Genomic DNA, 18,892 nt, shown 5'->3' on the forward strand with positions numbered 1-18,892 from the left:
ACATAGATACATAGAAATTAGGTGCATGAGTAGGCCATTCGGCCCTTCGAGCCTGCACCGCCATTCGATATGATCATGGCTGATCATCCAACTCAGTATCCCATCCCTGCCTTCTGTCCATACCCCCTGATCCCTTTAGCCACAAGGGCCGCATCTAACTCCCTCTTAAATTAGCCAATGAATACCCTCTGTGGCAGAATGAGATTCACCATCTGTGTGTAAGTTCTTGATCTCGGTTTTAAAGGGGTCCCTTATCCTTAAGCTGTGACCCCTTGGCTCTGCCTAACATCGGGAACCATCTTCCTGATCTAGATCTCCAACCCCTTAAGAATTTTGTAAGTTAAGTGGGGCACCAATGATCCTGCTGGTTGTATTCACTATCCTGTTAAGTTGGTTTTGCTCATAAGCCTTGCAGCTCCCAAACCAGGAAGTGATGCCGTAGGTCAATATACTCTCGAAGGTGCCCCTGTAGAAGGTCCTTAGATGAACAGTATGGAGACCTGCTTTCCTTAGTCTCCGGAGAGGGTGGAGCCGCTGTTGAGCTCTTTTGATCACTGCAGCGGTGTTGGTCGTAGAGTAGAGTTTTGGAAGTAAATGGAAAATGGAGGAATATAATAAAAATAATTCTTAATTTTTTTTTATAAACAGCAGCAAGATGGAGATAATTGATGATAATACTGTTGTCAGAGCCAGAGGATTACCTTGGCAGTCATCTGACGAAGACATCGCTCGATTCTTCAGAGGTCTCAACATAGCTAAGTTGGTGTTTGATTTATTTTTTTATTAAGCTAGTAATGACTGCCTAACGTACTATTCAATTTCCAAAAAAAACTATCCTGTGATTATTGCTTCAAAATTTACATTGGCTTAACTCTCTTCTTTCCTCCGTTAGCTTTAGCAATGTTACAAAATTTTGAGATTTGCAATTTATCCGATCAGATAAAGCATAAAAAGAAGTTTAATTTGACACCTAATTCACTTTCATATCTCAAGTATTTAAAAAGTTATGGCCATTTTCATACTCGGAAATTAGCATCTTGTTCCCTATTGATTTTCTATGGACATTACAAAAAAGCTGTGATCGTGGACAGTCAAAAGCCCATAACTTTCTTAAAAATTAAGAGAACTGAATGAAATTTTCAGTTGTCATAGATTGAAGCATTCTGAAACAAATATAAAACAATCTTACTTGGATAACCTGAAATTAAAGCATATAATTAGTTAGTTACCCAATTGTAGCTAATTTCAAACTTCAATTACTAGATCTAAACATGTATCCATTTGTTAATAAATGATTAACATTTTTAAATAGCCTAAGTGTCCAAATAATATTCACAAATAATTCACAATAAAACATGATTTTTAAATCTCATTGACATTAATTTATAGGCCAAATGGAAGGAATTTAGTGTTCAATTGCTGTAAATTAAAATCCATTTAAATCAGCTTTCTAGTGGGATCCTGTGAACGCGCTGGTTTAGAATGTTCACATTGTGCTAGATTTGTGCCCTCAAATGCCCAGAAAAATACTGCGGGATATAATGGGGCCAAAATGAGCTACTCGCAACATTAAATTTTGTATAAAGGGATCTTAAGAAGCCCTTTTTAATGTAAAAATAAACAGCCTACCTTCTGTTGTCCCCTGTATGAGATCCGGCTGGTTGCCGGCGGTCGGGGGTTTAGAGGTTAATTTTTAAACTACTATAACAACTAGATAAAGCCCTTAAAAGTAATAATAGCTAAAGCGACGGAATCTTCCAGCGATTTTTTTCGTTAATAATTAACTAGGCTGAACATCCTCGATTTGAACAGCCTCGGGGAAATCGCGTTTTAAATCCGCCCCCCTCTAAACGGCGCCAAAATCGCGCACACGGGCTGGGACAGATTTTCAGCGACGCTTCAGGTACGCTTTGCAACATACCTATTAGCTTGTACTTTTTTCCCCTCCTCTTTCCGCTCTCCACATGTGGTCCACTTAAAGTGCCTCTATAAGCAGTCGTGCGAAGAAGAGAGTCGTAGAATCACACAGCGCGAAACGGGCCATTCGGCCCAACTTGCCTATGCCGACCAAGATGCCCCATCTGCCCAGTTCACCGCCCTGACCTCCCTCCCCGCCATCGAAGGGATTTACCGGAGTCGCTGCTTCAAATAGGCAGCCAGCATCATCAGAGACCCACATCACCCTGGCCATGCTCTCATTTCATGCCATCGGGAAGATGGTACAGGAGCCTGAAGACTGTAACGTCCAGGTTCAGGAACATCTTCCCTACAGCCATCAGGCTATTAAACACTACAACCTCCAATAAGCTTTGACACGCACATGCACACAATAGACAATAGGTGCAGGAGGAGGCTATTTGGCCCTTCGAACCAGCACCGCCATTCAATGTGATCATGGCTGATCATCCCCAATCAGTACCCCGTTCCTGCCTTCTCCCCATATCCCCTGACTCTGCTATCTTTAAGAGCCCTATCTAGCTCTCTCTTGAATTCATCCAGAGAACCTGCCTCCACAGACCTCAGAGACAGGGAATTCCACAGACTCACCACACTCTGTGAGGAAAAAGTGTTTCCTCGTCTCCGTTCTAAATGGCTTACTCCTTATTCTTAAATTGTGGCCCCTGGTTCTGGACTCCCCCAACATCCAAGTCCTTAACAATCACAAGCGCACACTGTTGTTGTGTGTGTGTGTGTGTGTGTGTGTGTGTGTGTGTGTGTGTGTGTGTGTGTGTGTGTGTGTGTTGTGTGTGTGTGTGTGTGTGTGTGTGTGTGTGTGTGTGTGTGTGTGTGTGTGTGTGTGTGTGTGTGTGTGTGTGTGTGTGTGTGTGTGTGTGTGTGTGTGTGTGCTGATCTTTTTCCTCTCATTTATTATATTTACAGTGTACTACATTTACATATTCTGTTGTGCTGCTGCAACTCAGACTTTCATTGTTCCTTCTGCCATCGGGCGCATACGACAATAAAAGACTCCTGACTCGCATTAGTCCCACCTGTCCGTGTTTAGCCCATATCCCTCTAAATCTTTCCTATCTATGTACCTGTCCAAATGTCTTTTAAATGTTGTTATACTACCTGCCTCAACTACCTCCTCTGGCAGCTCGTTCCATACACCCACCACTCTTTGTGTGGAAAAAGTTCCCCCTCGGGTTCCTAGTATATCTTACCCCTCTCACCTCAAATGTGCAGGTTAACTGTTAAATAAATGCAGTATTTGGCATCTTCAAATTAAATGGTTCTGTCACTTTTTATATAGTTAGAAACAGTGGTAGAATCTCTAGTTATAATTCTGCAAGTTATAGTTATAGACCCAGGAAATGCAGAGGTGAAAAATATTGCAAATCTCTCAAAATGCTACATTGGTTCTTCGATGTGTAGATATTGTTCTTTCAGACATGACTCACTACACCGTCATCAATTCCAACTCGGGAACCCAAGTCAGTGAAAGACCAAATCTCGATACGAGGAAAGTTTGATAAATCACAAGACAAAGATTGCACTTTCTGTTTCTGATACTCTGTTGATAAATGAACAGGTCACATGTGTTTCTAAATTTTCCTCTCTCAAGACGAGCATTACTATCTAATAATTCTGACCCTTCATTCTTTTGCCATCCACCGTGAAGAGATGATTCATTTTAGCAACTGATCACATTCAAAATTGTGATGCATCTACGATCATAAGAGAAATAGATAGGTGTATATGATAATGAGGGGAGTAGATAGAGTAAACTCACAGAGTCTTTTACCCAGTGTAGGAGAATCAAGAACCAGAGGATATAGGTGAGGGGGGGGGGGGGGGGGGGGGGGGCAAACATTGAAGAGGAACATGAGGAGCAACTTTATTACACAAAGGGTGGTACAGTAGGTGTATGGAACGAGCTGCTAGAGGAGGTAGTTGAGGCTGGGACTATCACAACATTCAACAGGTACATGGATAGGATAGGTTTAGAGGGATATGGGCCAAATGCAGGCAGGTGGGATTTGTGTAAATGGGGCATGTTGGTCGGCGTGGGCAAGTTGGGCCAAATGGCTTGTTTCCACACTGTATCACTCTATCACATTATACCTATACAATTTGGTTGTACACTGCCTTATCTGATTTTGCATTTCTTTGCGAAGGGCAGGGCTGTGTCTGGATCCATAGGTGTTCAAACCGTGCGGTAATTTGAGAGCATCGGCAAATGTCACATCTGTAAACTCTGTACGCAGGCGATTGTCAATGGAGGCTGCTAGATAACGATCATGTCAAACTTGCAATGCAAATTGAAGCTATTGTGCCCTTGCTGGTCCTTTGCAAGAACTCTGCTCTGATCCTCACCCATTCCATCACCATGATTCAAAGTCCCCCCCCCCCACCACCCTACCCCACCACACACACACACACACACACACACACAGCAGCCTCTTCAGCTACCGCATTCTTGGTTTATTTGTTTCATGGTCCTCCAAAATATTCCAAATGGAATTTAAACTGGAGGTGGTACCTCATGGTGGTACCCCATCTCCCCCCCCCCCCCACACCCCCCCACCTTTCTCCCCCACACCCCCTCCCCCCGCACCTCTCTCCTCCACCCTCTCTCTCTCCCCCCTCCCCCCTCCCCCTCCCCTCCTCCCCCCTCCCCCTCCCCCCCTCTCTCCCCCTCCCCCCCCCCTCCCCCTCTCCCCCCTCCCCCCCTCTCTCCCCCTCCCCCTCTCCCCCTCCCCTCTCTCCCCTCCCCTCTCTCTCCCCCTCCCCTCTCTCCCCCCTCCCCTCTCTCCCCCTCCCCCTCTCCCCCTCCCCTCTCTCCCCCTCCCCTCTCTCCCCCTCCCCTCTCTCCCTCCCCCCTCTCCCTCCTCCCTCTCTCCCCCTCTCTCTCTCCTCTCCCTCTCTCTCCCCCTCCCTCTCCCCCTCTCTCCCCCCCCCCCTCTCTCCCTCTCTCTCCCCTCCCCCTCCCCTCTCCCTCCCCCTCCCCCCCTCCTCCTCTCTCCCCTCTCTCCCCCTCTCCCCTTCTTTCTTCCCCTCTCCCCTCTCTCTCTCCCCCTCTCTCTCTCTCTCCCCCTCTCGCCTCCCCCTTCCCTCTCTCTCCCCCCCCCTCTCTCCCTCCCCCTTTCCCCGCCCTCTCTCTCCCCCTCCCCCCTGTCCAAATGTCCTTTCTCCCCTCCCCTCTCTCCTCCCCTCTCCCCCTCCCTTCTGTTGCAGTACATAGAAACATAGAAACATAGAAATTAGGTGCAGGAGTAGGCCATTCGGCCCTTCGAGCCTGCACCGCTATTCAATATGATCATGGCTGATCATCCAACTCAGTATCCCGTACCTGCCTTCTCTCCATACCCTCTGATCCCCTTAGCCACAAGGGCCACATCTAACTCCCTCTTAAATATAGCCAATGAACTGGCCTCGACTACTGCCTCAACTACTTCCTCTGGCAGCTCATTCCATTTATCCATCATCACCCCCTGTGTGGAAAAAGTTACCCCTCTGGTTCCTCTTAAGTCTTTCCCCTCTCACCTTAGACCTATGTCCACTGGTTCTTGATGTCCCCAACTCTGATAATGCCCCTGTCCCACTTGGGAAACCTGAATGGAAACCTCTGGAGACTTTGCGTCTCACCCAAAGTTTCCGTGAGGTTCCCGGAGGTTTTTGTCAGTCTCCCTACCCGCTTCCACTACCTGCAACCTCCGGGAACCACACGGAAACCTTGGGTGGGGCGCAAAGTCTCCAGAGGTTTCCGTTCAGGTTTCCTAAGTGGGACAGGGGCATTATAAAGACCCTATAATCTTCCTCATCTGTGCCCCTCATGATCTTATACACCCATATAAGATCACCCTTCATCCTCCGGTGCCCAGGTATGCACACCTGAGAATATTAAATCAATAATATCCTCAGTGGCCACAGTTTAAGAAAAAGGGGTAAGACATTTAGAACAGAGACAAGGAAACACTTTTTCACACAGAGAGTTGTGAGTCTGTGGAATTCTCTGCCCCAGAGGTGGAGGCCGGTCCTCTGGATACTTTCAAGAGAGAGTTTGATAGGGCTCTTAAAGATAGCGGAGCCAGGGGAAATGGGGAGAAGGCAGGAACGGGGTACTGATTGGTGATGATCAGCCATTATCACATTGAATGGCGGTGCTGGCTCGAAGGGGCCGAATGGTTTACTCCTGCACCAATTGTCTATTGTCTAATAACTAAAAAAGCAGTATTGGTTTAATAACTAAAAAAGCAGTATTGGTTTGTTACAGCTACCTGAATGCAGGCTCTTTATACACTTGTATTGGTTACTTCCATTCATATGTCAGATTACATTGTTACTAATGTTTGTAGAGATAATTGTGAATGTTTGGGTTGTTGCCATTAAACATTCATCTATGTTTATTTTCAAGGGGTGGTGCAGCACTCTGCCTAAATTCACAGGGAAGACGGAACGGAGAAGCACTCGTGAGATTCGTCAATACTGAACACAGGGACCTGGCACTGCAGAGACACAAGCATCACATGGGCAACCGATATATTGAGGTATACCCTGCACCTACACATATTGAGGCCTACCCCTGCACCTATTGTCTATTGTCTGTTTAGCAGAGTCAGGGGAGAGAAGGCAGGAACGGTGTACTGATTGGGGATGACCAGCCATGATTACATTGAATGGCGGTGCTGGCTCGAAGGTCCGAATGGCCTACTCCTGCACCTATTGTCTAGTGTCTAATGTATGCCATTGTTGTACACTGTTTCGGAAAGAACTGCAGATGCTGGTTTAAGTCGAAGGTAGACACAAAATGCTGGAGTAACTCAGCGGGACAGGCAGCGTCTCTGGAGAGAAGGAATGGGTATCGTTTCGGGTCGAGACCCTTCTTCAGACTGATGCCATTGTTTAGTTCAGAGGTACGGCGCAGAAATAGGCCCTTCGGCCCACCGCGTCCGAACCGACCAGCGATTTCTTCCCCCCCACCCCGCACACTAACACTATCCTACGCACGCTAGGGACAATTTGCAATTACTACCAAGCCAATTTAGGTCTTCGGAGCGTGGGAAGAAACCGACAATCTCGGAGAAATCCCGACTACGGGTGCTGTCTGTACGGAGTTTGTACGTTCTCCCCGTGACCCGCATCGGGTCACGGGGAGAACGTACAAACTCCGTACAGGCAGCACCCATAGTCGGGATTGAACCCGGGTCTCCGGTGCTGCAAGCGCTGTAAGGCAGTAACTCTGCCGCCGCGCCACCGTGAGGCCCCGAGCTTGAACCTAGGATTGCTGGAGCGTGCTGTCGGGGAAGACAATGACCCCTTAGTATTGCGATCGCATTTCTCCATTTCCAAAGCCCTCTTCCTCTTCCCTTTCCACTGACGTCCTTGTGTTGACTGACAAGACCATTTAATTGGCCAGAGTGAGCCCCACCGCCAACTGGAGGAGCAGCACCTCATATTTCGCTTGGGCACTTTACACGCCAGCGGTATGAATGTTGACGTCTCCAATTTCAGACAGTCCTTGCTTTCTCCCTCCTTCCCCTCCCCTTCCCAGCGCTCCCACAGCCCACTGTTTCCACCTCTTCTTTTATTCTTCACCCCCCACCTCCACCTCTATGAACCACTGTTTTATAACGTTAGTACCTCCACCAATGTAAAGCACTTTGGTCAACGAGAGTTGTTTTTTACATGTGCTATAGAAATAAAAGTGACTTGTCTTGACTTAACATCAAACTGAAGAAGGGTCTCGACCCAAAACGTCCTTCGCTCTATAGATGCTGCCTCACCCGCTCAGTTTCTCCAGCATTTTTGTCTACCGACATTTTAATTTAGTTTGGTTTGGAGAGACAGCGTGGACACAGGCCCCCTGAGGCCCACCGAGTCCACGCCGACCAACGATCACCTGTACACCAGTTCTCTCCTACATATTAGGGGCAATTCACAGAAGCCCATTAACCTACAAACCTGTCCATGTTTGGGATGTGGAATGAAACCGGAGCACCCGGAGAAAACCCACGCAGGTCACAGAGAGAACGTACAAACTCTGCACAGACAAGCACCCGTGGCCAGGATCGAATCTGGGTCTCTGGCGCTGTGAGGAAGCAACTCTACCGCTGCGCCACCGTGATGTCCTACCAATCTGTTTGCCGACCAGCGATCCCAGCACTGTCCTAAACACCGGAGACAATTTACAATGTTTACACAAGCCAATTAGCCTGCAAACCTGCACATCTTTGGAATGTGCGAGCAAACCGGAGCACCCCGGAGAAAACCCACGTGGTCACGGGGAGAACGTCCAAACTCTGTACAGACAGCTCCCGTGGTCAGGATCAAACCCGGGTCTCTGGCGCTGTTAGGCGGCAACTCTATCGCTGTGCCACCGTGCCGCACGCCCCTGGCTTATTTCTGTCACCTTTACCAAGATACAGTGGAAATATTGCTCTGCATGCTATCAAATCAAATCACACTGCACATAAGTGGGGGAAAAGAAGCAGGAACAATGAAACCTTGGCGCTGTATTATGGTTATTAGTAACATTCTGGAAAAGAGAAATCCTGAATATTCTTCAGTAAAATTTACGAGTGGAACCATGGGTCACAAACTAATCTGATATCATCTAATTTCCATCAAACGGATCTACAGGAGTCGCTGCCTCAAAATGACCGCCAGCATCATCAGAGACCCACACCACCCTGGCCACACACCCATTTCACCCCTGCCATCAGGAAAAAGGTACAGGAGCCTGAAAACTGTAACGTCCAGGTTCAGGAACAGCTTCTTCCCCACAGCCATCAGGCTGTTAAACACAACAACCTCCAATAAACTCTGAACTACATAGATTAGGGGGCATCGGATTTTCTTCTTGCACTATTAGCATCTGTTTTTTTAAGTGTATGTATGCGTGTGCGTGTATATACTATATCAATATATAACTAAAACTCTCATCTAGTTTGTTTCTATGTCTGTGTGTGTCTTCGATCTCTGATTCGGTGATGTGCTCAAATTCCGCCAAAACGGTATAAGATAGCACGCCAATTTTTGGACCACCTTACTCACAATTGTCATATGGTGGTTTGTATCAAGTTGTATCAGATTGATGTTATATTTCATAAGTTGTTCACAGTTTTAAATTTACTAAACCCCAATTTGAAAAAACAAATCTTCGCCCTGCACTGGCACTTACAGCTGTGACGTCACAATAGCATCGTAGCCCTGCTCACTTGCATTGGGGGAGCGGGTGAGTGGTGGAATATTGAGTTGGGGGAAAGGGTTGCGTTGGGGGACCAGGCCTCCCTTGGGAGCTATGTGTGAGTGGTGGAATATTACGCCTGCTAATTGTTGTCGATGATTTTTCTATACTTTTTAGAAATGTTTGCTTAAAGTATTGAATGCAGAAGGGAGCACTCTAGTCATTTTAAGGTTGAGCAATTTATATCATAATTATCGGTAAAACGATACAGATTTTTTATTGTTTAAAAAAGACAAAATGCGGCAGGCAGCCAAGCAGGTCAGGCAGCATCTCTGGGGAATGGATAGATGACATTTCAGGAGGTGTTAGGATGGAGAGATTGAATGGCAAAGCAGACTTGATGGGCCCAATGGCCTAATTCTGCTCCTATCAATGCCGAACCTTTTTGGATTGGGACGCTTCTTCAGCAGGAACCCTTCCATCAGTCTGAGGAAGGAATTGACCCGAAACATCGCCTGTCCATTCCCTCCACAGATGCTGCCTGACCCGCTGAGTTCCACCAGCAATTTATTTTTTTTCTTCTGCTCAAGGTTGCAGCCTCTGGTCTCCTCCAGATTTTCATTTGTGTAGCACCAGGATATCTGAAAGCACTTTACAACCAACAACGTTGTCAGTCTGAAGAAGGGTTTTGATCCCAAAACGTCACCCATTCCTTCTCTCCAGAGATGGTGCCTCACCCGTTGAGTTCCTCCTGCATTTTGTGTCTACCTTCGATTTAAACCAGCATCTGCAGTTCTTTCTTCCACATACTATGTTGTAATGTCGGAAATGAAAAGATAAGAGCACACCATTTTCTCATTGTTAACTTTTTTAAAACAGGTATACAAGGCAACCGGGGAAGATTTTTTAAAGATCGCTGGAGGTAAAGTTATCATTATTAAAGCATCTATTTCAGCCATGTTCATGTTTTTTTTTGCACCAGTAAAATGGTAGAAATTTTATATACAAAACTATTGTTCTGTTCAGTTTAGTTTATTGTCACGTGTACCGAGGTACAGTGAAAAGCATTTGTTGCGTGCCAACCAGTCAGCGGAAAGACAATACACGATTACAATCGAGCCATTTACAGTGTGTACATACATGATAAGGGAATAACGTTTAGTGCAAGGTGAAACCAGCAATGTCCGATCAAGGATAGTCCGAGGGTCACCAATGAGGTAGATAGCAGTTCAGGACTGCTCTCTGGTTGTGGTAGGAAGATTCAGTTGGCTGATAACAGTTGGGAAGAAACTGTCTCTGAATCTGAAGGTGTGCGTTTTCACACTTCTGTACCTTTTGCCTGATGGGAGAGGGGAGAAGAGGGAGTGGCTGGGGTGCGACTGGTCCTTGATTATGCTGCTGGCCTTGCCGAGGCAACGTGAGGTATAAATGGAGTTAATAGAAGGGAGGTCTGATGAAGGGGCTCGACCCGAAACGTCACCCATTCCTTCTCTCCAGAGATGCTGCCTCAGTTACTCCAGCTTTTTTGTGTCTGTCTTCAAAAGAAGGGCACTGCAATTTCTTGAAATAGAAGCTAAGCTCATAGCATAGAGGGAAAGAATGCCGTCTTACATTGCTAAACTTGTGTCAAAACATAAGTGAACTATCTTCACGTCAACATCTAACACTGGGTGGAAGAAGACATTTGTCATGGAAAATAGAAAGTATTGTAATAGAGTCTGGTTGATGTGGACATGAATCTGCTGCAATCTTTCTCATCAGTAAAACAAAATGTGCAAATTTGCAGATTTTAATTGTGAATATACTAGGTCATCATGCACAAATTTCTGCTGTCATGCATTGTAATTAGACCTTCATTGTTTTGCCTTGTTTTGGATTTTATTTTAGTAACATGAGTTCATCATAGGATTCATAAATCATAGGAGCAAAATTAAGCCATTTGACCCATCGAGACTATTCCGCCATTCAATCATGGCTGATCTCTCTGTCCCTCTCAACCCCATTCTCCAGCCTTCTCCCTGTAATCTTTGACACCCTTACTAATCAAGAACCTGTCAAACTGTTAAAAATTGACAACCACTTGGCTTCCTCTGCAGTCTGTGGGAATGAATTCCACAGATTCGCCACCCTCTGGCTTAAGAAATTCCTCCTCATGTCCTTTCTAAAAGTACGTACTTTTATTCTGAGGCTCTATGGACTCTGGTCCTAGACTCCCCCACTAGTGAAAAAAGACACATCCTCTCCACATCCACTCTATCCAGGCCCTACGCTACTCGGTAAGTTTCAATGAGGTCCCCCCCCCCCCCCCCGACCCCCCCCTTTCGTCCTTCTAAACTCCAGCGAGTACAGGCCCAGAATCATCAAATATTCACCGTACATTAACCTAAGCATCCCTGGGTTAATTGTCCTAAACCACCTCTGAACTCTTAACAACACCAACATACCTCCTCAGATGTGGAGCCCAAAACTGCTCGCAATGCTTCAAATGCAGTTATGAAGCCTCAGCATTACATCCTGCTTTTTATATTTCTGGAATGTCATAGAGTCATACAGCGTGGAAACCTGCTGTAATGGCAAATCTCCAACTTTTCCAGTTGCCATTACTACACAGGTACAATCGGAGTGATCTTACACAGACCCTAATAGAAACAGACCTTCCAGTCGCTGCATTCCTATTGGTTGTTTATAGAAGTAGTTGTACAAACAAAGAAATGAACGAACCAGGTTTTCCTTATTCTGCTTTCTGCATACTGTTCCTGATCTGGTGAGAACTGTATGCTCTCCCTCCCTGCGCCCTGTCACTTCCTGTGCCCTATGCCCTTATATACACCACCCTGTGCATCTAATGGTCGCCCCCAAGTGCCCAAAATAATACTGTAAGATATATCCAGACAAAATAATATGATATGCCAACATAAAAATAAACAGCTCCTACCCCTGCCCACACCAACCATGCCCCATCTCTACACTAGTCCCACCTGCCTGGGTTTGGCCCAAATCCCTCTAAACCAGTGGTTCCCAATCTTTTTTTGGCCATGCCCCACCTAATCACCTCTAAAATCCTGATGCCCCCCCCCCCCCATGTGGTGATATATAATTCTTATCATTTAAAAAGTGAACTCCGTTTCAGCTGAAGAAGCTTAAAACGCCAAAACCTTGGTTGTAATAACTACACAATAAAGACCTTTTTTACCCAAAAAAAATTATTTACTCAAAATAACATCTGAAACATAAACTACATATGTTTACCTGATGGAAAATCCTAAAAAATAAAAATCGAAAATTTGGACCCAGACCTCCTCAGTCGCGCTCAATTGCCCCCCTTAAAAATCAAATTGCCCCCCTGTGGGGCGTACGCCCCGCGTTGGGAACCTCTGCTCTAAACTATCCCTTTAAACTATCCCTCTATCCATGTGCCTGTCTAATTGTTTCTTAAATGTTGGGATAGTCCCTGCCTCAACAACCACCTCGTTCCACACACCCACACATGTGTGAAAAATTTTCCCCACAAATTCCTATTAATCTTTCCCCCTTCATCTTAAACCTCTGGTTCTCGATTCTTCCTTCTCCGGGCAAGAGACTCTGTGCGTCTACCCGATCTATTCCTCTCATAATTTTGTACACCTCGATCAGATCACCTCTCATCCTGTGTGAGAATGAACTGCACATGCTGGTTCAAATCGAAGGTAGACACAAAATGCTGGAGTAACTCAGAGGGTGAGGCAGCATCCCGTGAGAGAAGGAATGGGCGACGTTTCGGGTCGAGACCCTTCTCCAGACTGATTCACCTCTCATCCTCCCGCGCTCCAGGGAATGGAGTCCCGTGTCTTTTCAATTCCGTGCTGTGAAATTTGCACTCGACATTACCCTTCTAGGTACCTCCAATGAAGTTGCCCAGTTCCTGTCAAAAGAAAACCAAGTTATCATTCGAATGCGTGGTCTCCCGTTCGTCGCCACCGCTGAGGAGGTTGTGATGTTTTTTGGATCAAGTTGTCCTCTGACGGGCGGAAAGGAAGGGATACTTTTTGTCAAATACCCCGACGGGAGGCCGACAGGCGATGCTTTTGTACTGTTTGCCTGTGAGGAATATGCGCAAAACGCACTCAAGAAGCACAAGGACTTGTTGGGGAAACGTTACATTGAGCTCTTCAGAAGCACGGCAGCTGAAGTACAGCAGGTTAGTGCCATCATATACAGGTACCTACCAATAATCTCTAGAATGTGGAAATGAAACTGCAGTAATGGGGTTTTGGGGAGAAGGCAGGAGAACGGGGTTCGGAGGGAGAATGGCGGAGTAGACTTGATGGGCAGAATGGCCTAATTCTGCTCCTATCACATGAACTTAATTATGAAATAATTTCTTTAAATGTTTATCTTTAATGACCAAATACTCTTGATGTGTTTCATTTCATTCTCATTGAGAAAGGTTGTGCTTGATCCTTGACTCTGTTTTTTATGTGTGTGTTTGGATGTATATATGTATGTGTGTGTATATGGTCCACACATGGGCAGATGGGGCTTGTCAGCCTGGGAAGGCGGTCCATCTAGGAGAGGGAAAACTCTGATTTAAAACCTCCACTGCCTTGTGGCCATATCCAGTCATGGAAAAGGCTCCTGGAGTAAACCTCAAGAAAATCCAGAGTTGGAGTCCCCAAGGCAGTTCGTCGTTGTCTACAACCTCGCGCTGGCAGCTCCTGCGACGGCGCTGGTGCCAAACTGTAACGGCCCGGCTGTTCCTTTGGATCGATCAGCGACATGGAGAGGGTGGACGTGCTGCATGGGCAACAGCCTGTCCTCCATATGACATCGCCCAGGCTTGCATCTGACCAGGATGCATCACCCATGGTCAGTCATGACCGAGAGGGGCCTACTACTATATATGGTAGACACAAAATGCTGGAGTAACTCAGCGGGACAGGCAGCATCTCTGGAGAGAAGGAATGGGTGACGTTTCAGGTTGAGACCCTTCTTCAGACTGTATATGTATTTGCCGATAGATAGATAGATAGATAGATAGATAGATAGATAGATAGATAGATAGATAGATAGATAGATAGATAGATAGATAGATAGATAGATAGATAGATAGATAGATAGATAGATAGATAGATAGATAGATAGATAGATAGATAGATAGATAGATGTGTGTGTTGTAAATATAGACACACTGAACTTTTCTTTCTCGTATATTATATTGTTTACAACAGTGGTTCTTAACCTGGGGGTTCCTTATGGGGTTCGTTTGGGGCTTTGCCGGGGGTCATAAAGGGAACACAAATAACATATCAATTTGTTGAGCCTATGTTTAGGAACCTAACAAAGGTACATACTGCGCATACAGTGTTTTGTTCGCGAATGCGCGTACTTGTGCCAAAAAGGTTAAGAGCCACTGGTTTACAATGTACTATGTTTACATATTCTGTTGTGCTGCTGCAAGTAAGAATGTCATTGTTCTATCTGGGACATGCGCCAATAAAACACACTGACTTTCATACTGTCACTGATACTGACAGGGTCGCACGGTGGCGCAGCTGGTAGAGCTGCTGCTTCACACGCCAGAGACCCTCAGCTCGGGTTCTGTCTGTGTGGAGTTTGCACGTTCCTCCTGCGACCGGGTGGGTTTTAACATAGAAACATAGAAACATAGAAAATAGGTGCAGGAGTAGGCCATTCGGCCCTTCGAGCCTGCACCGCCATTCAATATGGTCATGGCTGATCATCCAACTCGGTATCCCGTACCTGCCTTCTCTCCATACCCCCTGATCCCTTTAGCCACAAGGGCCACATCTAACTCCCTCTTAAATATAGCCAATGAACTGGCCTCAACTTCCTTCTGTGGCAGAGAGTTCCAGAGATTCCCCACTCTCTGTGTGAAAAATGTTTTTCTCATCTCGGTCCTAAAGGATTTCCCCTCTATCCTTAAGCTGTGACCCCTTGTCCTGGACTTCCCCAACATCGGGAACAATCTTCCTGCATCTAGCCTGCCCAACCTTTTTAAGACTTTTTTACATTTCTATAAGATCCCCCCTCAATCTCCTAAATGCTAGTGAGTACAAGCCGAGTCTATCCAGTCTTTCTTCATATGAAGGTCCTGACATCCCAGGAATCAGTCTGGTGAACCTTCTCTGCACTCCCTCGATGGCAATAATGTCCTTCCTCAGATGTGGAGACCAAAACTATACGCAATACTCCAGGTGTGGTCTCACCAAGACATATTACATATGTTTTTCCTGTTAGACTCAACAGTGCATGTGTGAATCTTTTAACTCTCTTTGGTGTCACAGCTCTTGAGAATTGTAAAGAATATTGTGGTCCATCTTGGCAGTTTCAATGTACGTAAGACATTTGAACAGAATTAGGCCATCGGCCTATTGAGTCCACTCCACCATTCAATTATGGCCAATTAATCTTCCTCTGTCAACCGCATTCTTCTGCCTGTCCTCCCCCCCCTCCCCCCCCCTCCCGTAACCTTTGACACGCTGACTAACCAAGAACCAATCCATCTCTGCTTTAAAAATACTCAAAGATGTCTGTGGCAATGAATTCCACAGAATTGTCATCCTCTGGCTAAAGAAATTCCTCCTCATCTCCGGTCGAAAAGTACATCTTTTTTTCCCTGAGGCTTTGCCATCTGGTGCTAGACTCTCAGACCAGTGGACACATCCTCTCTACATCCACACTTTCCAGGCCTTTATTATAGACAATAGGTGCAGGAGGAGGCCATTTGGCCCTTTGAGCCAACACCGCCATTCAATGTGATCATGGCTGATCATCCACAATCAGTACCCCGTTCCTGCCTTCTCCCCATATCCCCTGACTCCGTTATTTTTGAAAGCATCCAGAGAACCGGCCTCCACCACCCTCTGAGGCAGAGAATTCCACAGACTAACCACTCTCTGTGAGGAAAAAGTGTTTCCTCATCTCCGTTCTAAATGGATTACTCCTTATTCTTAAACTGTGACCCCTGGTTCTGGACTCCCCCCCCCCCCCCCCCCCCATCATCGGGAACATGTTTCCTGCCTCTAGCGTGTCCAAACCCTTAACAATCTTATATGTTTCAATGAGATTGCCTCTCATCCTAAACTCCAGACTGTACAAGCCCAGCTGCTCCATTCTCTCAGGATATGACAGTCCTGCCATCCTGGGAATTAACCTTGTAAACCTACGCTGCACTCCCTCAATAGCAAGAATGTCCTTCCTCAAATGAGAGGACCTTTTAGGGGACCAAATTTAGGGGGCCAAATTATTCAGTGCGTTTCAATGAGTTCCCCCTCTCATTATTCTAAACTCCAGCAAGTGCCATCAAATGCTTATCATATGCCAACTAATATTATGCCACAAACTAGTTTGGTTGGTTTGTTCTAACATTGACAGTATCCATCTTTAAAAGTAGCATTAGGAATAAAAATGACAAAACAAATGGCCCTATATTTCCAGCAACCTTGTTATTTTCAGCCACTGCAGGCTCTTTTAAGTAGAACTGATTTGGTTTCTCTGCCTGAAGAAAATGTTGCGTACAGCAAAGAAATTTGAGAGGTAAATTTGAATCTGTGGAATTCTTTGCCACAGAGGGCTGTGGAGGGCATGTCAGTGGATATTTTTACGGCAGAGATAGATAGATACTTGATTGGTACGGGTGTCAGAGGTTATGGGGAGAAGGCAGGAGAATGGGGTTAGGAGGGAGAGAGATGTATCAGCCATGATTTGATGGCGGAGTTGACTTGATGGGCTGAATGGCCTAATTCTACTCCTATTCTTTATGACCTGCAAAAGGTAATGGACCTGTTTTGAGCAAGGAACTGGTGTGTGGAAAGTGAACGTGTGGCATCTGCGGAGATGGGCCTTCAGGAAGTGTGGCAAAGTCCGATTCATTTGTGGTCTTGCTGTGAAAGTATATATGGATTCTGACCAAACTGTGAACGAAACCATGAGTTGGGAGTTGATGTTACAGCTGTACAAGCCAAGGGAGCGGCTACATTTGGAAAATTGTGTTCCGTTTTGATCACCCTGTTACAGGAAAGATGTTGCTAAACTGGAAAGGGTGCAGAGTAGATTTACGAGGATGTTGCCAGGACTCGAAGGCCTGAGCTATAGGGAGAGGTTGAGCGAGCTAGGCTTTCATTCCTTGGAGCGTAGGAGGATGAGAGGTGAACTGATATAGGTGTGTAAGATCGTGAGAGGAATAGACCGGGTAAATGTATTTTAAAGTATTTGACAGAGAAGGGGATTTGGGAACCAGAGGTGAAGGGGGAAAGTTAATAGCAACCTGAGAGGTAACTACTTTATACAAAGGATGGTAGAGACACAGAACGAGCTGTGGGAGGATGTAGTTGAGGCAGGTACTATCACAAGATATGAAAAACATTCGGACAAATACGTGGATAGGACAAGTTTAGGCCAGAACTTCGGTTTCGGCGGCGGCACAGTGCCGGGGCGCCATCGCGGAGCGGTCGATGCCTTGCCCGGGTCGCCATGCGGTGGGCTCTGGAGCGCTGAGACTGCCGACTCCCAACATCGCGGAGCTGTCGTTGTGGATCTTCCAGCTCACTGCTGAATACCATGGAGCCTGGGATCTCTCGCCGAGATCGCCAGTGTCGGAGCTCCGACCGGCGCGGCCTGTGGACTTCGGGAGCCGCGGTCCCTGGCAGCAAGCGGCTGTTCCAGGCGCTCTAAGTTGCTGAAGAGTGTTCTCCTGACGACAAAGCCCCATCATCCGGTGAGGGCCTGAACATCAGGCTGTCGTTGCGACGACTGCGGAGGCCTCAATAGGCCTGACCATGGATGAACTAGAGGAAGAGGACTGGACTTTGCTGCCTTCCCTCACAGTGGGAACCATTATGGGCGGATGTTTTTATGTTTTATGTTCAATTCTTCTATAATGTGGTGTCTTACTTTTATCGTTGTGCTGCAAATGGCAACTCAAATTTCACTACATCAGAAATGGTGTATGTGACAATAAATGTCCTTTGTCCTTTAGAGGGATATGGGCCAAATGCAGGCAAGTGGGACTAGTGTAGATGGGGCATGTTTGTTGGTGTGGGCAAGTTGGGCTGAAGGTATGACGCTTTGAACGCTGTCTAATTCCAGATTATGTTGTAGGGAGGAACTGCAGATGTTGGTTTAAACCGACGATAGGCACTAAATGCTGGAGTAACTCAGCGGGACAGGCAGCATCCCTGGAGAGATGGAATGGGTGACATTTCGCGTTGAGTCTTCCAGAATGCATTTAGAAACATAGAAAACATACAAAATAGGTATAGGCCAGGCCCTTCGAGGCCTGCACCGTTTAAATCATCCATTCCTCAGTATCCGACATACCCCCTGATCACTTTAGGCACTCCACAGAACTCTCTGTGGAGAACAATCTTAACTCAGCGAATACAAGCCAGTCTATCCAGGACAGGCAGCATCCCTGGAGAGATGGAATGGGTGACATTTCGGGTTTAGTCTGAGGAAGGGTCTCGACCCGAAACGTCACTCATTCCTTCTATCCAGGGATGCTGCCTGTCCGGCTGAGTTACTCCAGTATTTAGAAACATAGAAACATACAAAATAGGTATAGGCCATTCGGCCTTTCGAGCCTGCACCGCCATTCGATATGATCATGGCTGATCATCCAACTCAGTATCCCACCCTGCCTTCTCTCCATACCCCCTGATCCCTTTAGCCACAAGGGCCACGTCGAACTCCCTCTTAAATATAGCCAATTAACTGGCCTCAACTACCTTCTGTGGCAGAGAATTCCACAGATTCACCACTCTC

General features: G+C 46.3%; 1 protein-coding gene across 6 annotated transcripts in view; it reads left to right on the top strand.

The window, feature by feature from the left end:
* LOC129696152 (epithelial splicing regulatory protein 1-like) overlaps positions 1-18,892 on the top strand; it is a 111,367-nt gene that overhangs the window by 38,418 nt on the left and 54,057 nt on the right. For all 6 annotated transcript variants that reach the window (XM_055633680.1, XM_055633677.1, XM_055633683.1 and 3 more), the window contains 4 exons: positions 649-759; positions 6,359-6,491; positions 10,010-10,052; positions 13,006-13,307. In XM_055633680.1, the coding sequence (XP_055489655.1) occupies positions 649-759; positions 6,359-6,491; positions 10,010-10,052; positions 13,006-13,307 (589 nt within the window). The remainder of the gene's footprint in view (positions 1-648; positions 760-6,358; positions 6,492-10,009; positions 10,053-13,005; positions 13,308-18,892) is intronic.

This window comes from Leucoraja erinacea, chromosome 4, assembly GCF_028641065.1.
Source record: "Leucoraja erinacea ecotype New England chromosome 4, Leri_hhj_1, whole genome shotgun sequence".
NCBI lineage: Eukaryota > Metazoa > Chordata > Chondrichthyes > Rajiformes > Rajidae > Leucoraja > Leucoraja erinaceus.